The sequence below is a fragment of the Chiloscyllium punctatum genome, chromosome 25 (genome assembly GCF_047496795.1).
Source record: "Chiloscyllium punctatum isolate Juve2018m chromosome 25, sChiPun1.3, whole genome shotgun sequence".
Taxonomy (NCBI): Eukaryota; Metazoa; Chordata; class Chondrichthyes; order Orectolobiformes; family Hemiscylliidae; genus Chiloscyllium; species Chiloscyllium punctatum.
The window spans coordinates 5,253,361-5,272,332 of record NC_092763.1 but is presented as its reverse complement, the minus strand read 5'-3'; the positions used below and the strand labels follow the sequence as shown (position 1 = coordinate 5,272,332).

The 18,972-nt window shown below is 41.6% G+C and overlaps 1 protein-coding gene across 4 annotated transcripts in view; it reads right to left on the bottom strand.

Moving 5' to 3' along the window:
• pcdh11 (protocadherin 11) overlaps positions 1-16,200 on the bottom strand; it is a 739,867-nt gene extending 723,667 nt beyond the window's left edge. For 3 of the 4 annotated variants that reach the window (XM_072594670.1, XM_072594672.1, XM_072594673.1), the window contains exons 1-2: positions 15,931-16,200; positions 12,188-15,308 (exon numbers count right to left, since the gene is read on the bottom strand). In XM_072594670.1, the coding sequence (XP_072450771.1) occupies positions 12,188-15,223 (3,036 nt within the window). In that variant the 5' untranslated portion in view covers positions 15,224-15,308; positions 15,931-16,200. Of the gene's footprint in view, positions 1-12,187; positions 15,422-15,930 lie in introns of all 4 variants that reach the window. The other variant, XM_072594671.1, reaches the window with a different exon arrangement.
• Between the last annotated feature and the right edge of the window lie 2,772 nt (positions 16,201-18,972).

The following is an 18,972-nucleotide window of genomic DNA, read 5'->3' as shown; positions in this document are numbered from 1 at the left end:
TTGAGAGGACAGTCAGCAAATCAACTAGACCTCACATTCCAAAGTTCTTACACAGTGGCAGCTGACAGAAAGTGGCCAAGTGCAGGATCAGGTTTGGCTCCATGGTTGAAAGGCCTCACCATCCAAATCTGCAGCTGACAAAAGGTTATTTGACAACTACAGAAGAACTTTAAGCAACGACATAACTACATCTCCTCATCGTGAGTGAGGAGTTAGTAATTCCTGTTCCTGGATATGGCTTCAGAGGTACTAGTCATTTTAGAAAACGACCATAGGACAAACTCTACTGAGATAGATCCTAGTCAGTCAATATCTCCTTTCAACAAAAGACACTAGCTAACAGCCTCATTGTTAAATCTACTCAATCTGCCTCTAGCTCGTGATCTCTTAGGCCGATTGTTATTGCCATCTTAGTTGTAACCACACTCAGTCATAAAATCAAGAATTTTGAATTTGTCCATCTCCACTCTTCACTCCCCTGAAATATGGGGATTGCCATCAAAGGATGTTCTCTTTAAATGTGCTATGGTTTAACATTGACTCTGATTCTACTTCACATAAGTTTACACATGCCTTGGCTTCAAGGAACAGCCAGTACAATATTCAGAGCTCATATCACAGACATTTATTATTGCACATAGACACATCGTGAGCTATCCAGTAATTTGCAAAGCTTATCCTTTATTGATATATCTCTCGTCCATTTTACCTTATTTTCCTCCTTCAAGAAACTTTTAGAAACTATCTCTGTCTCCACTCTATTTGTCGCCTGTCATGATAGCTCTTACATGAACCAGTGTCATACTTTGTTTTAAAATGTTCCTGGCGAGTCCGTTGGGTTGCTTAATTACATTAACAATAACTTATTGTAATTAATAGCTTAGTGTGTGCATTACTGTTAAAAGTCAAAAAAATTACAAGTTAACTAGATTACTTAACTGCATATAAAGAATTGGCACTTTTCATTATATTAAATGTCAAACAGAAAGACAGTGATGAGAATCTTTCCACCTTTGAAAATTCAGCTCCTCACCCTCATCGAGCTCCACTCACCTATTCGTCCAACGAATTGGGCAGGAGGGATCCTGGGAAAGTTCCAGCCCAGTTAGTATTAGGGCCTGCAACTTTGGAAGCCAGGAGAGCTTGGGCAAGGTGACGGAATTACAAATGTATATCGACACTAAGATGTTCTCCACTCCGAAATGAGCATCAAATTCACAAACAATGAGAGGAAACCAAATTTCTTTAGTGGATTTGTTTGGGACACAGACTTAGTCTTTCCCATATGTGGGGCTGACACCTCAGAACAAGTTGCTAAATCTGAAACTCACCAACACAAAGGAGATCCCAGAAGATCAGGTCCCCACTCCCCCACTGCTCCGTGCCCCTCAAGATGCTCTTAAACAGTAATTGTGGCCAATTGTCATTCCCTTCCCAAACCTTCCTACGGAATAGAAACAATGTGCAAAATTACAGCGAAAAGATAGGAGAGTGGCATTAAGTCATTATGCTCAACTGGAGAGTTGTTGCAGATGTAATGGGCCAAACAGCCTCTATCGTCACCATAGGAAGACTGTAATTCTGGTTAGGTCACACATATGACATTCACCCACCTCCGGTCAGGTCCCCAGAGGTGGGGACACAGCAGTCCACCCACTCACCCGACCCCTTCAAAGGCGAGCTTACTCCTGGTTGATCCATCTCATCAAGATTTCACCCAATGTCTCACAATCTGGCCTGAAACCTGAGCAGAATTCAGTTTCCTTCACAACTGCAACCTCAACAATTTGTCCAATTCAGAAATGTTTGGTTAATACATAATTAATATATATCTATTAGGACAACATCGATACTGATGGTCAGTCAGGTTCTGGCCTTCAGGCCGGTACAGAGGATATGGCAGGGAGTCAGCCATCTCTTCTGAGAAAAGTATTGGTTGGAATCTATTGCTGTAATTGAAGTGATGGGAAGAATCACATTACATAGGAAGCAGCTAATGGATTTAGCTGATTAATTTAACAAATGTAAAAGGTACATGGGAACATAAACCCAAACTAATCACTTGATTTTGAAGGACATTCTAAGGAATACTACTGGCTTCATAGAAAACATACTGCTTTAAGCACAACAATGGTTCAAAGGTCAGAATGCAAGCTTCATTGGGAATCTGACATTCAAGTCTAATTGCCTGTTTTAGATTGTACTGCACATTAGGAAGCACTGCAGCACATATGGTCAACTCTAAAGAAACAAATGTCATTGCATGTTGCATGTGGTGATATCTTTGAAGAAAAAAAAATAGCCTGGCAATGAACTCAGGGGCTATCATGCAGTGTGTCTAAATCCATATTGGCATGAATACTAACCCTGGAGCAGCATATTTTCATGCTGGTTTGAGATTGGCACCTGCAATTTCCAGGCTTTAGGCTGCCAAGTTTGTGCTGCAGTTCACTCCATTGCCAGATTCATATAAAAGGAATTAGCAAGCCGAGCTTTACACATTGCCCCTAGCAAAAACTTATCCAGCTTGTCAGTTTTCTCGTCACGAGCATTAGCCTAAATTGCATGCACATCCCAAAGTCATATTAGTCTACAAATCATTGCTGCTAACTTAAGTAGGCAAACATACAAAGCATTCATTAGTCATCTAATTGCCCCCTATTTTAATGGGAGTGTTAACCTACTTAACATAACAGACCATTTGCATTAAAATAGACGATAGAGAAATGTCATACAAATGTGTAATGTCTTCATCCATTTTATCTATAATTTGTAAGATTATGTGAAAGACAAATGATACCTACTATATGCCTCAGAATGGTAAAATTCCAAGATGCTTAATATTACTTTGCCTTGTAGCAAGTGGCCACTGACTCCACAACCTTATTTCATCTAATACTCTGAGTGCAGCAACTGCTCTCAGTTGCCAAGTTGATAAAGATGATATGTGAGTAAGCGATACAATATATTGGTGAAAGAACAGGTTTAGCAACACCACCTAGAGAAATTGTGCTCTTTGGAAGGATCCAGGTTAAACTTTGGGCCTAAGTAGAGTTTGCTAATGTCGATTGAATCGGCAGTTGCATGTACAATTAGATAGTAGGCTTGAAAGGGGGAATTCTCCCTATCCAGTAATGTTGTTGGAAAATAAATTGGGGTTAAAATAGGTTTTAGTTAACCGTCATATGGTTAATACCTTGCTGGTTCTGCTCAGAGGAGACTAATCAGATGCAATGCTCAGGGTGATTCGTCTCCAAGGACACAAAGCACCAACAGGAGTCAGGATACGAAAGGAAATTGACAAATAAAACCCCTGAAAATATTATCCAAGTATTGCCTAAATTCATGGAACTACATGTTAAATCTTCATTATAAGATGGGTACAACTCAATCTGCAAGACAGCTTTTAGACCATTCTTTAATTGGAGAATTGTTTCTGCTAATGAGTGTTGCTTCTTAACCACACCATTTATAGCTGCTTCTACAATGTGCTTAGCTGGACTCCCAATGTAGAGTTGTGTGCTACAGTTGGCAATGCTGGAGAAAACTTACTGAGTTCATAAATGGTGACAGCTGGGAGGACCGATTTTTTTTTAAAACAGATCTTGCTAGAAGCTAGACTTTAGTGAACCTGACAAAAAATACCGGGGTTGTTGCTGGCTGTACTAAAGAGTAAAATGTCATATGTAATGATGTATCTGTAGAGAGTATCTTATTTCACTGAATTCTGCTCATTATTTCATACTATTTTGTACTGACCAAGTGATGCAACATTAGAGGCGCCATTTCACAGCTGAGTTATTAACAAAGGCCTAGTCTGGACATTAAGGCTCCCAAGCCACTATTCAAAGAACAGTGGGGATGTTTTCCCTAGTGTCCACACATATCTTTAACCATCAATTTACATTACTCAGCACAGATATCCTGACTTTTTATTTTATTTCTGACTTTGGCCACTTGCTTTGTTTAATAAAAACAGAAAGTGCTGGAGAAACTTGGCAGGGCTGGCAGCATCTGTGTTGAGAAAAGAGTTAGTGTTTCAATTCTGATGAAGGGACACTAAATTCAAAACGTTAACTCTTCTTCTATCTATAAACGCTGACAGATCTGCTGAGTTTCTCCAGTAGTTTCTGTTTTTGTTTCAGATTTCCAACATCCAGATTTTTTCTTTGTGTCTACATTACAACAAGAATTTCATTTCAGAATTATTTTGTTGGGTTTAAGGCCTTTTAAGATGATCCAAGATCCTGAGAAGTGTATAGTTAAAATAGAGGCATTAACCTCCCTTGATTACCAACTCTGAACTTGAATCTTCATGTTTGCCTTGTCACTGCACTGGAAGTAGAAAGCAAAGTTATTAATTGTTGCTGGTTTTCCTCATTTCCAAATGTTTGGCCATGAACTTCCATTGGATTGTTCCATGCTGATGGGAGAATTATGACAGCATTTTACCATTACCTTTTGCAGGATGGTTTTACTAGAAAATGGTCCAACTCTAAGGATGTGCCATCAGGCATACTGGAAGAGTTTACAAGATGATAAATCAACCTGTTATGAACCCACCATTCTGGGGCAAAGGTCTTGTTGTGGGACTTGGACTCAGAGCTTGTAGCCCAGGTGTAGATTAGAACAGTACTGCAGCAATACAAGACTTCCTTACTTGAGACAGTCATTGACAAAGTAATGAATGGCTGAATATTTACGAATAGGCACAAATAAATGAATTTTGTCCTTTAGATAGAATCAACTAACTCTCTAATTTGGCATTGCAATTTATTATGCTGTTTTCTATTATTAATGTTATTCATTTCATTTCTCCATGGGGGTTTACTACTTGCTCCCTGTTTTTTGAACAGCAACAGAGAGACCTCTGTAATAGGTGAATTAAAAAGAGCTTGCTAAATTACAAATATCATCAGGCATTACAACTCATTTACAAAAGGTCTTCAATCAGTATCAAAGCTCATATTAATGCACTATGGTGAAATCCTAAAACAGGAAGCAAGTTCTTTTGAAATGAATTAATCAAAATTCAAACTCCAATACCCATTTTATTTTCAGCCCCAGCAATTGCTTAATCAAGTAACAGGAAAAGACTTACATTGATGTAGGACCTTATTGCTTCTTTAGGATGTTTCAAAGCCCTTCAGGAACAATAAATAACTTATAAAGAGCTGCCATTGTTTTTTTATGTAAGAACGTTCAACAGAAACCAGGCAATTTAATCAGTGCTTCAGATCAAATGGTCTGTCACTAGTTTAGGAGGGAAAAAAGCCTTTGTAGAAAATTGGCAGGAAAAATTCAAGTCAAAGTCATACAATATGGAATCAGACCCTTCGGCCCAGTTTCCTAATATGAACTAGTCCCATTTCCTGTGTTTGGCCCATATCTCTTTATATCTTTCCTATCCATGTACCTGTCCAAATGCTTTCTCAATGTTCTAATTGTACTCGCATCCACTACTTCGGCTGGCAGCTTCTTCCATTTACGCACCAGCCTGTGTGAAAAAGTTACTCCTCAAGCCCTTTTAAATTTTTCCCCTCTCACCTATGCCCTCTAGTATTGGACTCCCCTACTTTGAGGAAAAGACCTTCGCTATTTACCTTAACTATGCTCTTCATGATTTTATCAACCTCTATAAGGTCTCGCCACAGCCGCTTATGTTTCAGGGGAAAATGCCCCAGCCTATCCAACCTTTCTGTGTAACTCAAACCCTCCAGTCTTGGTAGCATCTTTGTAAATCTTTTTTGCACTCTTTTCAAGTTAATAACATCCTTCCAACAGATCAGAACTGTACGCATTATTCCAAATGTGGCCTTACCAACGTGTACAATCGTAACGTGACTTCCCAACTCCTGTAGTTAATGTTCTGACCAAAGAAGGCAAATGTACCAAATGCCTTCTTTACGACCCTGACTATCTGTGACACCACTTTCCAGGAACTGTGTATCTGCACCCCTAGTTCTCTGTTCAACAACACTCCCCAAGGCCCGATCTTTACAACACTTTTGAACAGCTGAATATTTGCAGCTTATTTGTCAAACATAGTTCTAGGAAATCTAATGGGGAGGAAAAAGACAGAACTGTAACTGTGGTTTATTTTAAAAATGTTTTGCCTAAGTTCACACTCAGCAGGATTAAGTACAGCCTGATAGTTATCGACTACTGTTCTGAGGGAGTGAGTAAAAACCATTAATCACTGCAAAAACTTATTTCTTATGAAAAATTACCAAACCAACATATGGATTGAAATGCCATCATCTTGCACAAGTGATAGACAGCATGTAGGGATTTTTTTTCCTTTTTTCTTTTCTTATTGTTAACCCCCATGCTACCGCCCAACTGCGGTAGTGTAGGGATTTATATCTACTTCAATTTAATTTTGATTGGAATTCCCCATAAAGAAGGAAAATATTAAATTAATGGTGAAATCCCACTTCTTTTGTATAATCTATTATGTTCATCTACCTTACCAGGTCAATAACACACTTTTTGCTTTATGTCGAAGATTTCTATATCAGTTTTTCATAGTTTTACAGTTAGAGAGGCAACTAATCTCTGTAGTTGTGCTGGTTTCCATCAGTGAGCTGACACACAGGAATCAGTTCCTACAATTAATTCTCTCTTCTAGCTCCCCAAGCTTAAGGGCAGAATCATGAACCCACATTTTAGGAAGTAATGCTGTTCGCTGCTGAGACTTGGGCTCGCGTCCATTTCTTTATTACAGAGATTCTGAACTTACTAATGGGAGTGGTCTAATATAAAATACCTTAGAGTTGGGTTCCAATCATAAATCCACGTCATGACTAAGAGCAACTCTTTCTATCTCTTTGACATCAACTAACTTCACCTGACTCCTCACTTGCTGTTGAATTGGTCTTTCTTATCTTCAAAGTTGACCATTCAGACTGTGGCCAACCTCCAATAGCTTACCCTCTGTAAACCTGGCGTTATTGAAAACTTTATTGTTCATTTCTTTACTCAGACCAAATGCCATTTACACATCATCCCAAGGCACACAGCCCTATACTGTACCCTGGTTAGGCAATGCATCAATCTGACAATAATCATCTTTGTTTTGAAATCCTTCAAATCATCTTCCACCTGGACTTTATCTCCACCAGTCCTCGAAATAGCTGTGCTCCTCCAATTCTGTCTTCTCGAATATATCTCCATTTTTAATTATTTCTCCAGTGACAATAACCTAAGTTTGGGGCACTTCTCATCCCCTGTCGTCCCTTAAGCCAATATATAAAACTTGCCTCGTTTCCAAATTAATTTCTTAATGCTGCTTAACATTAAAGACTTTTCTGAGTGACTTTCAACATTAATTAAATAGGTGTCATACAAGTACCAATTGTTGTTGTAGAATAACGGGATTAGAAACTGGACAGATGTTCTCTTGAAAATGGTCAGCTCAGAACAAATCTCAGCAAGGAGAATGTCATGTTCCGTTCCTGGATTACACTGAGATAGCTGGTTGTACAATTGATTTACATTTCCCCGAGCTTAAGAGGGGAAAAATAATAGGCCAGGATTCTTGATCAATAACCAGATGCTCCCATGCTGTAAAGTGATTTGTGTCATTCTCAAATACAATGGATATCTGACATTTTGCCCCTTACAGCTGGAACAATAATCTCTTATCTAGAGTTGTCCGTTTGCACAGACTTCATGGGTGAAGTAATAAAGGCTGTTGAATGGTGGTTCAATAAAGGTATGAATCGGGAGGCATTGATTCATCACACATAGGCAAATGAAGAGTAAAAATTCAAGTCAGTGCACCTTGAGTGTTCTTCCCATGTATGCAACTTCTGGCTCTTTCTGGAATCTTCTTATGCATTTATCAAAGTGAAAAGAAAAGCTTTAACAATCACTCAGCGAGTTCGTCAAGTGCCTAAAATCGGTCCTGTGCTCAGTTAGTAAATCTCAGTTTCCCAGGGGAACAAAAATCATCCTAGGTCTATGATCGTCAGCGAAATGCAGCTACTCCTGGAGGGAGTTATAATCGGGCAGAAATAGCAGTAAGCACTGATGTGATACGCAACATTTGAATACTTATTTGATACACACTGTCAAGGTTTGTACATAAACAGTGGTCATTTAAGGAAAGTTTCAGATATTAACTTTTTATGAAATCCTGTTCCCAAGGAAGTCATGGTTTTCAGGAGGAAAAGAAAAAAAACTGCCATGGAGAAGAATAGAAAATGAACTATTTTAAAAGAAACTAGAACATAACATTCCCATCATAAACCTGAGACTCAAAACACCAAAAATTCTGCTCATGTGTTAGTGTAATGCAAAAGAAGTTTAATGAAGAAATGAGTTTTGCACAAGACATCAAACGCGTGTAAAATATACAAAATGAGGTACACAGGCCAGACCAAAAATACAGAAAATGTATAAATACCTAAATGAATTTTAGTTTAAATGAAATAAATGGTACGTCTACCACTAAAGTTTAAATGGAGCTGTTTTACACTACATTGCACTTATTCTTATCAGTGAATTTAACTATTGCTTTTAATAGATACAACTGCAAATTATTTCAATGAAGTTGTAAGAATAATAAAATCAACATACACAAGTGCGTAAAATAAACGTTGCACATTTCACATCACATTGCAAGTGTGCAGTCAAGCCTTATTATTACAAACTCAGAGACCAGTGAAGAAGTCTGGTTATGTCATATTTTCGCCATTGTCTATGTTGATAATGCATGGATCTTCCACCATTACCAATTTTATTTTAATGCAAATTTATAAAATAATATTTTTATTGTGTTCTCTACAGCTGAAAATTGGATCATACTCAGTTTTGTGTTTCATGTATAATTGCTGGCCTGAAGAACCTTGCCAAAGTGGCTACTCTCTTGTGCGGTGACAAGATATTTAACAGCAAGAGGGTACCAGAGATCGTTTCCTTCCACTGAAGCGCACAACCGTACACTTTCTCAGAGAAGTCAATGGATATTAATCAAACCAATCCAATTGTGTTGTTCTCTGTCCAGATGCAGTAAGATCAATTGTAGCACCTTCTGTGTAACCGCATTTCAAGAACACGCACAGAGATCAGAGGCTGCAAATGAGATCTAGGATCTTCCAAGCATGTATAAATTGCCAATAGATCATTAGTGGGAACTGTCTAATGTAGGCAGAGTGAGTTTGTAACAATAAAGTTCCACTGCAATCAATTCATTGGCATGACAACATTTTGCAATATCAAGAACATCAGCCCATACTGAACAGCTTCTTTCAGAATAAACAACCACTGCCTCATATATTTAGGTTTAATAACAGAATTGGTTCCCTCTTCTGGCTGTTTGAATGGCAATTTGTGATGCACCAAATGGAAATCAATCATTCTGTTCCACTGACACTACTTCAATATTGATACTTAAAAGACAGATTGGACTTATTGTATAATCTTATCACAAAAACCATAACATTTCTGTGAATGAAAGCAAAAAGTAAATGACCTGAGCAAATGCTTGTCAGCTCTGAAGGAACAATTCCAGAGAAATTCTTGGTGAAACCTTTCCTCACTACTTGATTTATGACATGTTGTGCTTATTTGATTAACTATTACAGATGAAGCATCTGCAGCACTATAGATCTATGGAAAACCACAGAAAGAAGTAATCCATAGAGTCTGCAAATAGCATTCAGGACTTAAAGGTGGGATGATTAAGTAAGAATTGTAAAACAAATTTGTGCTCTTAACTATCATCATTCAAACTGTTGTGATGAATTTAAAAAAAATTACTTGAGGCGCAGTGAATGTCCAGTACTGTGTTAGCTGTATATACATTAAGACTTAAAACTGGCTAACAACAAATGGATCTTATAAAGCACCACCGACAATGACACAACCACAGTTACCAAGATTGAGAAGGGCCACAGGTCTATCATTGTTAAATCACACTGTTTAATCTTTAATTACAGACTAGTCTGTTCTAACTGTGTTAAGTACGAGGTATAGTTCAACATATGTGTTAAAACAAACATAGTTTTGTAAAGGTGAAACAAGAAATATTTTCATAGGCTACATTAAATATACGTGTGGTATTCTTTATATTAAAGTGCACACAGGTATTAAATGTTTTCAATACTAATACCAAGATTAGGCATCAATTTAAGGAAAACAGCAAATATGTGGAAAATTTCCAATACCTCCCCACCATTCCACCTCCCTTAACAATTTATTTGCCACAACTCTCTGAAAGATTACCAACAGGAAGTTTCTATGTAAATGTAGAAAGCTATATCACAAAATAAAATATTTTTGTGAAATTATTTTGGTTTGGATAGCCATGGGCAGTTTTAGTGGACATACCAATTCAGACGTACATTCTGTGAAATCAGTTTACAGCCTTGCTTACTGTTCAGCCAATCCTCAGGAAAACCACAATCTAATCTTTCAAGAAGGTAGAACTACTGACTCCTAGTGGTTTAATAAATAGAGGGTCTGAAATCCCAACAACTTTGCAAAACAACTTTGAAAGGGGAGGGGAGGCAAACTCTACAGTTTAACATTTGCATGGATTGAATAGAGCCACAGATCCAAACTTTGATCCAAATTAAATGTTTATTTGCACCAGGAAACAAACATATTAATAGTTGAATAGGCTCCAAATCAGTGATATGTAATTCCTGGAGCTAAATCCTCTTGCAAATTGGAATGAAGGTGCCCAGAGAACTAACCTAATCTTACTGTTTATTTTCCTACATACATTTTTTGTGACTAATACCACAAGATATACTGACCTAAATGCTAGACAAAAACAAAAGCTACTCACAGGGAAAATACTTGAGACAAACAGTACATGCAATTGTTCTCCAAGCAGTTGAATAATTAATTGGGTCGCAAAGCCGGTAGCTGTTTGGCTCCAACTACGGTTCCGTTTGCCTACCAGAGTTAAACAGGTCTCAAAGGAACCCAGTAGAGTAAAGAATAATGGAGATTCAGAGAGCTACATTAAACAGACATTACAATGTTCAATAGTACACACTGTTCTGCCACCCATTTCATTTGAAACATTTGCATATCATTTGGAGCACTTTTGTTGCGATTAAGATTTGCAAGCACATCCTCCCCCAGTGCATCTGTCAATCAACATGCTTTTGAAAGCACCTATGTTACTGTTACCCTTTCCCTCAATATGTCTCAACACTTTTTGGTGCAGGTCTATTTTCTTTGATTTTAATCTTACCTGCCCTTCCCCCATTTGACTGGAACATTTGTATTTACCCTTGGCCTCCTATTTTTCACAAATAGTTGATGGTATGAAAAGCAATAAGAGACAGCAGAAGAAAAATGACAATGTATTTTTCAGTTGCAACCCAGGGGCTAGCTCTGTAGACCCAAACATCAATTTCTCAACACACAAAAGGTACATAATTTGCCTGTTGCCTAAGTAATTCAACGTGCATGTTCAACAGATTAAAAATAGACAATTAATTTAAGCAGCCCGGCTCCAGCATGCAAGGTGATAGAGAAGTCAGATTCAGTGTATCAAAATGGGAATAATCATGCTTTGCAATTCCAACATTCCAAGGTTTGAGTATGAGAATTACACTTATTCTATTAAACCGAATTGAGAAGCACCTCTTTTTCCTGCTCCCCTGGAGATCTCCACATTAGAAATTATAGAACATTCTTTACAAAAGCATGTTTATTTAACAGAAAGGCAATGGTTGAGTCACAGCAGTTTTAATACAAGTTTTTTTTAAAAATATATTACTGTCTTTGTTCTTCAGTATAATGGGGTACTGTTTTGCTGTGTAATGTGTGGTCTGTTCCTCCCTTCCTTACTGCTGGTGCCAACGTCTCTGAACAGAAACCAAAGATCGATTTTGTACAGCCTCACATTGCACCTGCACTACGCATCTCAGGATTCCTGTGCCTGCTACTCCACAGTATACTCGCAGTGCCCTTCTCTTCACAACTGCTGCAGCTTTCTGTACACCCAGGAAGTACTACAGTGCCACCTAGAGACCATATTGTCGAAACAACAACTCAGCAAATCACCACCAGCTAAATGCCACTTCTTTCTAATTTCTCTCTCCAACATTGATGAATCACAAGCTGTTTACATTTCAATGCCTCAGCCATGCATGACCATTCAAGGCTTTTAATCTTCAAGACAAGATCTCTCTGTGAGGGCCAGTTAGAATCTCTGCATTACCTGTCTGGTGTGGATTGGCCCTGCAGTCTTGAAGCCTCCCTGACAACTGCATTCTGATACGCTGTAGGGGTCAGAACTGCTCGAAGAACACTTGGATAGGGAGTCGCAGCCCACAACAAATGTGTTATCCAGCGGTAATTCTTGGATGACATGATGCTTCTTCACCGGCACTGGAGTCTCTGGCTTGATTTGAAAGGAGGGCTGTGGGGAGGCTGACTTGTAGTGTTTTCCTAGATCCGGGCTATCAGGTTTAAAAGTGGTGGGTGTTGTGCCCCAGTTGTACTTGCCCATAGTCTGATCCTCCAATTCCACCGGAAGGTCCAAGGTGCCATTGATGTGCTCGTGAGCAGGGTCATCGGGTTTGGACTCCTCAATTGTAACAAAATTCAGAAGAAGGTTCTTTGGTGACCTCTTCTTCTTTCGTTTCTTCTTCTTAATTTGTCGGTTTTCCTGATTAGGAGAAACCCATTCCCCGCTCTGTTTCCCCTTCTGCACAGTTTTATGCCTTGGCGTGTGACGGCAACGCACCAAAGCAGTCACAAAAATAACAAGAATGACAGTCATAGTCCCAGCAATGATGGCAATAACAATCTTAATATAATCATTAGTCTGTGGGGTCATCTGGCTATCTCCAACATTCTTATCCAATGGCGTCTCCATGCTCTTCCGGACCAGATCTTGCACATAGGTAAAATTATTGATGGTTTCATTGAGAAACAAGTGTACAAGTGCCATGGCATGCAAGGATTCTGGCTGACCCAAATCAATGACCTTCACCACGAGCCTGTATAAGCCATGGTCTGCTGTGGTCACCTTCTCTTGCAAAGTGATATTGCCAGTCATTGGGTCAATGGCAAACAGTCCTCTGGAATTCCCACTGACTATACTGTAGCGCAGTTCAGCATTCATCCCTGTGTCATTGTCAATTGCAAAAACTTTACCCACCACAGAGCCAGGGATGGCAGAGGTCGATACCAGTTCATACGAAAAGTTAGATGGAGGATATACAAACACTGGACTGTTATCATTTACATCAACAACATTTATAGTCACCCTAGCCACAGACGAGCGTTGAGGCCTTCCTCCATCCACAGCCATGACTTGAAATGTATAGGAACTTTGCTGCTCCCTGTCAAATGTAATATTGGGCTTGATGACCCCACTGTTGGGGTCAATTATAAAGTAGCCTTTATCATTCAAGATGGAAAGGCTAACAGCTGCATTACCTCCTGCATCTGCATCTGTAACAGTAATAAGTCCAACTGTCCCATACATGGGCAGATTTTCAGGCACGTAGAAATTGTATTCACTGTGTGTGAAGGAAGGGCTGTTGTCATTTTGATCTAACACAGTCACAACCACAGTAGCATTGCTCTGAATAGAAGGCTTGCCTCCATCCCTGGCCAGTACTGTAAAAACGTAACGGTCTTGTCTCTCTCGATCTAATCTCCTCATAGCTGACAGAATGCCAGTTCTCCGATCTACACTGAAGATGGACGGGGCATTGGGACCCAGGAGGTAAGTGATCTCTGCATTTTTCCCACTGTCCGCGTCAGTGGCACTGATTTTTGTTAGCTGTGTACCAGGGGTGTTATTTTCAGGGATTGACAGGCCAATTACGGGCTGATTAAAAACAGGAGCGTTATCATTCTCGTCCTTCAGTTTAATCACCACAGTGGCTGATTGATTTAACGGTGGTTTACCTGCATCAGAAGCCACTATTTTAATAGTATATTCTTTCGTAGTCTCATAGTCCAGCAAGGCAGCAGTTTCTAATAAGAACTGGCTTTCAAACACAGGCTTCAAACGGTATGGGACATCGTGGTCAGTGAAGCAGGTGACCTTCCCATTTAAATCGGCGTCTTCGTCCGTGACTGTGATCAGTGCGATTTTGGTGTTGAGTGGTGCGTTTTCCGACAGCAAGACAGTACCATTGACGGGGTTAATGATGTACCTGGTGTCGATGGTGGGCACATTGTCGTTGACGTCGGTGATGTTAATGGTGACCACGGCCCTGGAGGGTGTCGAGCTACCGTCGCTGGCCAAGACGGTCAACTTGTGCACGGGGAACTCCTCCCGGTCCAGCGGCTGCCTGACGGTGATCAGGCCGGTGGACGGGTTGACGGCGAACAGGCGGCGGGCCAGCGCCGAGACCTGGTTGCTGAAGGAGAAGCTGACGACGGCGTTGGAGCCCAGGTCAGCGTCGGTGGCGTGCAGTTGGACAACCGAGGTGCCCACCGGCGCGTCCTCGGGGATGTGGACGTTGGTCTCGCCCTCCTTGAAGACGGGCCGGTTGTCGTTGACGTCGGTGACGGTGATCTGGAGGATGGCGGTGCTGGAGCGGGGCGGCTGCCCACCGTCCTCCACCTTGATCTTCATCACGTAGGTGTCCTTCTGCTCGCGGTCCAGGCTCTGCTGGACGATGAGCTGCGGCCACTTGTCGCCCTCGGGGGTCTCGATGATGTCCAGCCCGAAGACGCTCTGGCCCTTGAGCAGCTCGTAGTGCTGGATGCCATTGATGCCAGCGTCGGGGTCCAGGGCGGAGGGCACCGAGTAGCGGGAGTTGACGGCGGTGTTCTCCGGGATGGAGATGTTGATGACCGCCGAGGGGAAGAGAGGCGCGTTGTCGTTGACGTCCTCGATGAGGAAGCGCATCTTGACCAGCTGGAAGACCTCGTTGGGCAGCACGGCCACCTCGACCTCGTAGAAGCAGCGGCTGCTGTCGCTGAAGGTGTTGGCGCACAGTCTCTCACGGTCAATGCGGTGGGCGGTGGTGTAGAGCTCACCGCTGCTCCCCTCCACCCGCAGCAGCGGGGCATCCCCGGTCTTGGAGACCAGCTTGAAGGTGAGGGGCAGACCGGCCGCTGCTGCCGCGGTCAGGTTCAGGTCCCGCACCAGGTTGGCCACCAGCACGTTGTCGGGCAGCTCCTCCCGCAGGCTGTAATCCCTCTCCTGACCCGAAACCGGCGGGGAGACCACCACCAGCAGCATCAGCACCATCAGCATCAGCACCAGGGCAGCGCTCAGCGCGTCCATCTCTCTCTCTCTCCCCCCTCCGATCCTCCTCCGGAGAATATCTTTCCACAGAACACACGCACCACACACTGCAGCTCCTGCCGATCTGAACAAATCAAACAAAATGCACAAAAAAAAAGGTGAGGATGGCTGGCGAGGTGGAGAGGGAAGGGTGGAAATATACAACAAAAACAAAACCAACACGCAAAGCGGCAACTTCTGCAAAATAAAATACAAGAGGGTTGGGGGGGGGGGGGGGGTGGGGGGAGAAGAAGAACTTGATTAAAAAACTTGAAACTGGTGTCTGCAATCATTACAAATGCAATTCGTGTTAGAGCTAACAGCGAGAGAAAGGGATAAGAATCAACATTTGCAGGAGAGAGACGGGGGGGCGGGGGTTGGTGGCGGGAGATTAACATTTGCAGCAACGTCCAGTTTTTTTTTGGAAGGGGGGGGAAGAGAACAGAAATATTTCAAACACTTTTAACAGCGATGGAGAGCGGACTGAGCTCTGCAAATGCAATATGCATACACGGCTGCAATGATTGCGAGGCAATTCACTGGCAATTAAATACAAGATTCCGCACACTTCTTTTTTAAACGCGAAAAAATAGCGACCATGAAGACCAAGCAACGCCTCTCTCCCCAGCCTCCAACCCCTAATTTTGTTTTGTTTTTTAAACATATGTTTTTTCTCCCCCCCCCCCCCCCCCCCCCTCTCTTTTCACCTTCGCTTTTTCTCCCTCTCTTGCGAAACGCTGGTGGTTTTTGTTTTAATATAAAGAGACAGAGGTGCTGAAGTCAGTCGGTGAGTGGGTCGGCGGTGCGGACAGCTCTGTGCCCTGCAGAGTGCTGAAACATGCTCCTCGGTCTAAGTTGGCAGGAGGTCGCTGAGCTCCCTCCAGCTCTCGGCTCTCTTCCTGAGTTGGAGCTCGCACGAACTCAAAGTCAGCCCCGGCTTTTTGCAGCTGCCGTCCTCAGCTCCGCCGCAACTTGAGAGCAGCGCAGCGCCTGAGCGACGCGTTCCGCAGCCACTCAGCGGGCTCCCCCCCACAGTCTCTGCCTTCCCCCTGCACCTCCCACCGCCGGCTCCACTCACCAATCCATACTGCCCGCAGGCGGGTCTCCCACATGCCCACTCATCCCAGCCACCCCCACCCCGCAACCCACAAAAAAATAATAACCCATTGGCTCACTGACGTGAGAGGAGGAGGGAGGGGGGGGGGGGGGGGGGAAGGAGGAGCCTGCCCCTTCAAGAGCAGACCCAAGAAAGATTGGTCTCAGAAGAAAGCCGGGGATAGAAAATTGAGGAGCATGTTGGAAATACCTAAGCCGATCCCCGTTTATACATAAATGTCAAAGAGATGAAGTGCAAATGCGTCTCCTTCCGTTTTTTTGTTGTTGTCAATCTTGATTCAGATTTTACAGCTCACTTAAATACACACATCTCCCCCCGCCAGACCTCCACTCTCTCTACCTATTTCACAGACCCTGGTTCTTTCTGCATTGCTGTAAGCACTCCCGCCCAGTCACTACTTCACTAGAGATGATCTGCTATACAATTCCACTCAGCAGTTCCTTCTGCTTTTGTGTGTGTGTGTCTGTGCGCTCCCTGCGCCGAGATTTTCTCTTTTTTTTAACTCCCTCTTGATGCATGGAATGATTTGTCGCTTTTGTTTTACAGCTGAAAGCAACGAGATTATGCCCCAAAACGTAATTTTTTCTGTCCTCTGCGCGGATACGAACTGAATAAGCTTTATGATTTCCAGCACTTTTTATTTCTCTCCCTAGAATTTCACTTCGTGTGTCTGGGTTGTCCAAGGCTCGGAATAACGTTTCCTCAGTGTCTTGGTGTGATGCAAGCAGGGGAAGAACAAACTGCCCAAAATATTTATGTAGTGTTTTTTTCACTATCTAATGTTGTTCCGTAACAATTCACTGCCAGCTCAGGACTTGTTGAAGCGCAGCTACCATTGTAAGGCACAGCAACGCGTCAAAGAATGGAATAAATGACCAGATAATCTTGTCTCGGTGATATGAATTTCGAAGCATGTATTTCGGTCAGAACAATAGAAAAATCCGAAACGTTGAATGCAATCTTTTACGTCCTTTTGAGAATCAGGTAAAGTGACAATTTAATATCTGGTTCAGAAGCTCAGACGGTGCAATGCCTTCCTCGGTCTGTGCTGCAGTCTCGGCGCAGATTAAGTGTACAAGTCTCTTACTGAGTTTAAAACCACGGACTTCTGATTCGGGAGTGAATAATGGTACTTGAATAGGGCTTCGAAATCGTCAGCTTTCACAGTGGGCTACTGAGTGATTACAGGGGACAATATCTTGAGCTTAGAACTGTGAGGCAATATGCAGCACTGTTTATGTTCGCATTTTCTTGTTTGGATCAGGCTGTGATCAAATGCATTCCAGCACTATCAAACCATTGGATAAAGTCATCAGTCAGCAGAAACAGAAGGCAACTAGTAAGTAATTTGATGCACCCAGCATCAACTAAATAACACATCACCTCCCATGCCATATCGTGGTTGGTTTACATTCAAAATTTAGTATAAGATGATTTTCACCTGAAATAGGGGTGACCACATTAGCTTATAATTCTCAAATGTTCTTCTGTGAAAAGATCACTTTTCAATTAGATTAGTAATTGCACAGCTATCAACCTAAATTATAAAGCTACATAATAAAAATGATTGAAACTGCCGCAATGTAAAATATTTTAATAGTGTGACAGCTTTAAAATCTGTTGCTTCAATTTCAACTACTGGTAACAGCTATCTGCACTAATATGACCTAAAATATGTTTTGTCACCTGCACCAAACGTTCGGGAATCTCCCACTTCACTCCGAAGCTGGAGAAAAGTAGAAGATATTCACATACTATAATCAATCAGCTTTTTTGCACTCACTATTTGGCAATGTTTATGCCACTTTTGGTGCTGATCCATGCACCATGGTCTCCTAAGTGATGCTTGCAAACCAGTCAGTGCTGTTAACATGCACTTCACTTCTGCTTCCCTGTTTACACCAAAAACCTTCTCCAGAAACTATTCATTGTTTATTTGGCCATGCCCCATCTATAATACATCATGGGAGTAATTGCAAACTAGGCAAAAGTGAGTAATGCAGATGCTGGAGATCAGAGTCAAGATTAGAGTGATGCTGGAAAAGCACAGCAGGTCAGGCAGCATCCGAGGAGTAGGAAAATCAACGTTTCAGGCAAAAGCCCTTCATCAAGTAATTGCAAACTGCACAGTTCCAAAGGTGCAAAGGCAATGGTAGTGCATTCTGTGTTAACCATTATAGGTGATTACATAATTAATATTATTTCAAAGTGATTGTGGTATTGCATCTTATTGTGATAGTTTAATGTCGCTGTCACTGTTGTAAAACATGTTCAGCAAAAGCCCAGCAAACAGCATTGATTATTTTGCAGACTCCTGCAAAGTCTCCACAGGTGCCCAGTGATGTGCAAACCCCAGTTGGTGAATTATTGAATGAGATTTTTGACAACCTTTTAAAGTTTGTAACAGCTCCATTATCAAGTAAACAAGTGCAATAATGATAATATGCCGTTCCATTTAATGTAATTTGAAGTATGCACTATTGTCCTCTGAAATTTATTTTCCTGTAGAAACACTTATATGAGAAGGTTATAAAAAATAAAGTATGCAAATCTGCATTTAGCATCATATTCAAAATTTTAAACAACTGTCAATTTTAGAAGGAAGTCATGTAGGAGCACAGTAAAGCTAAGG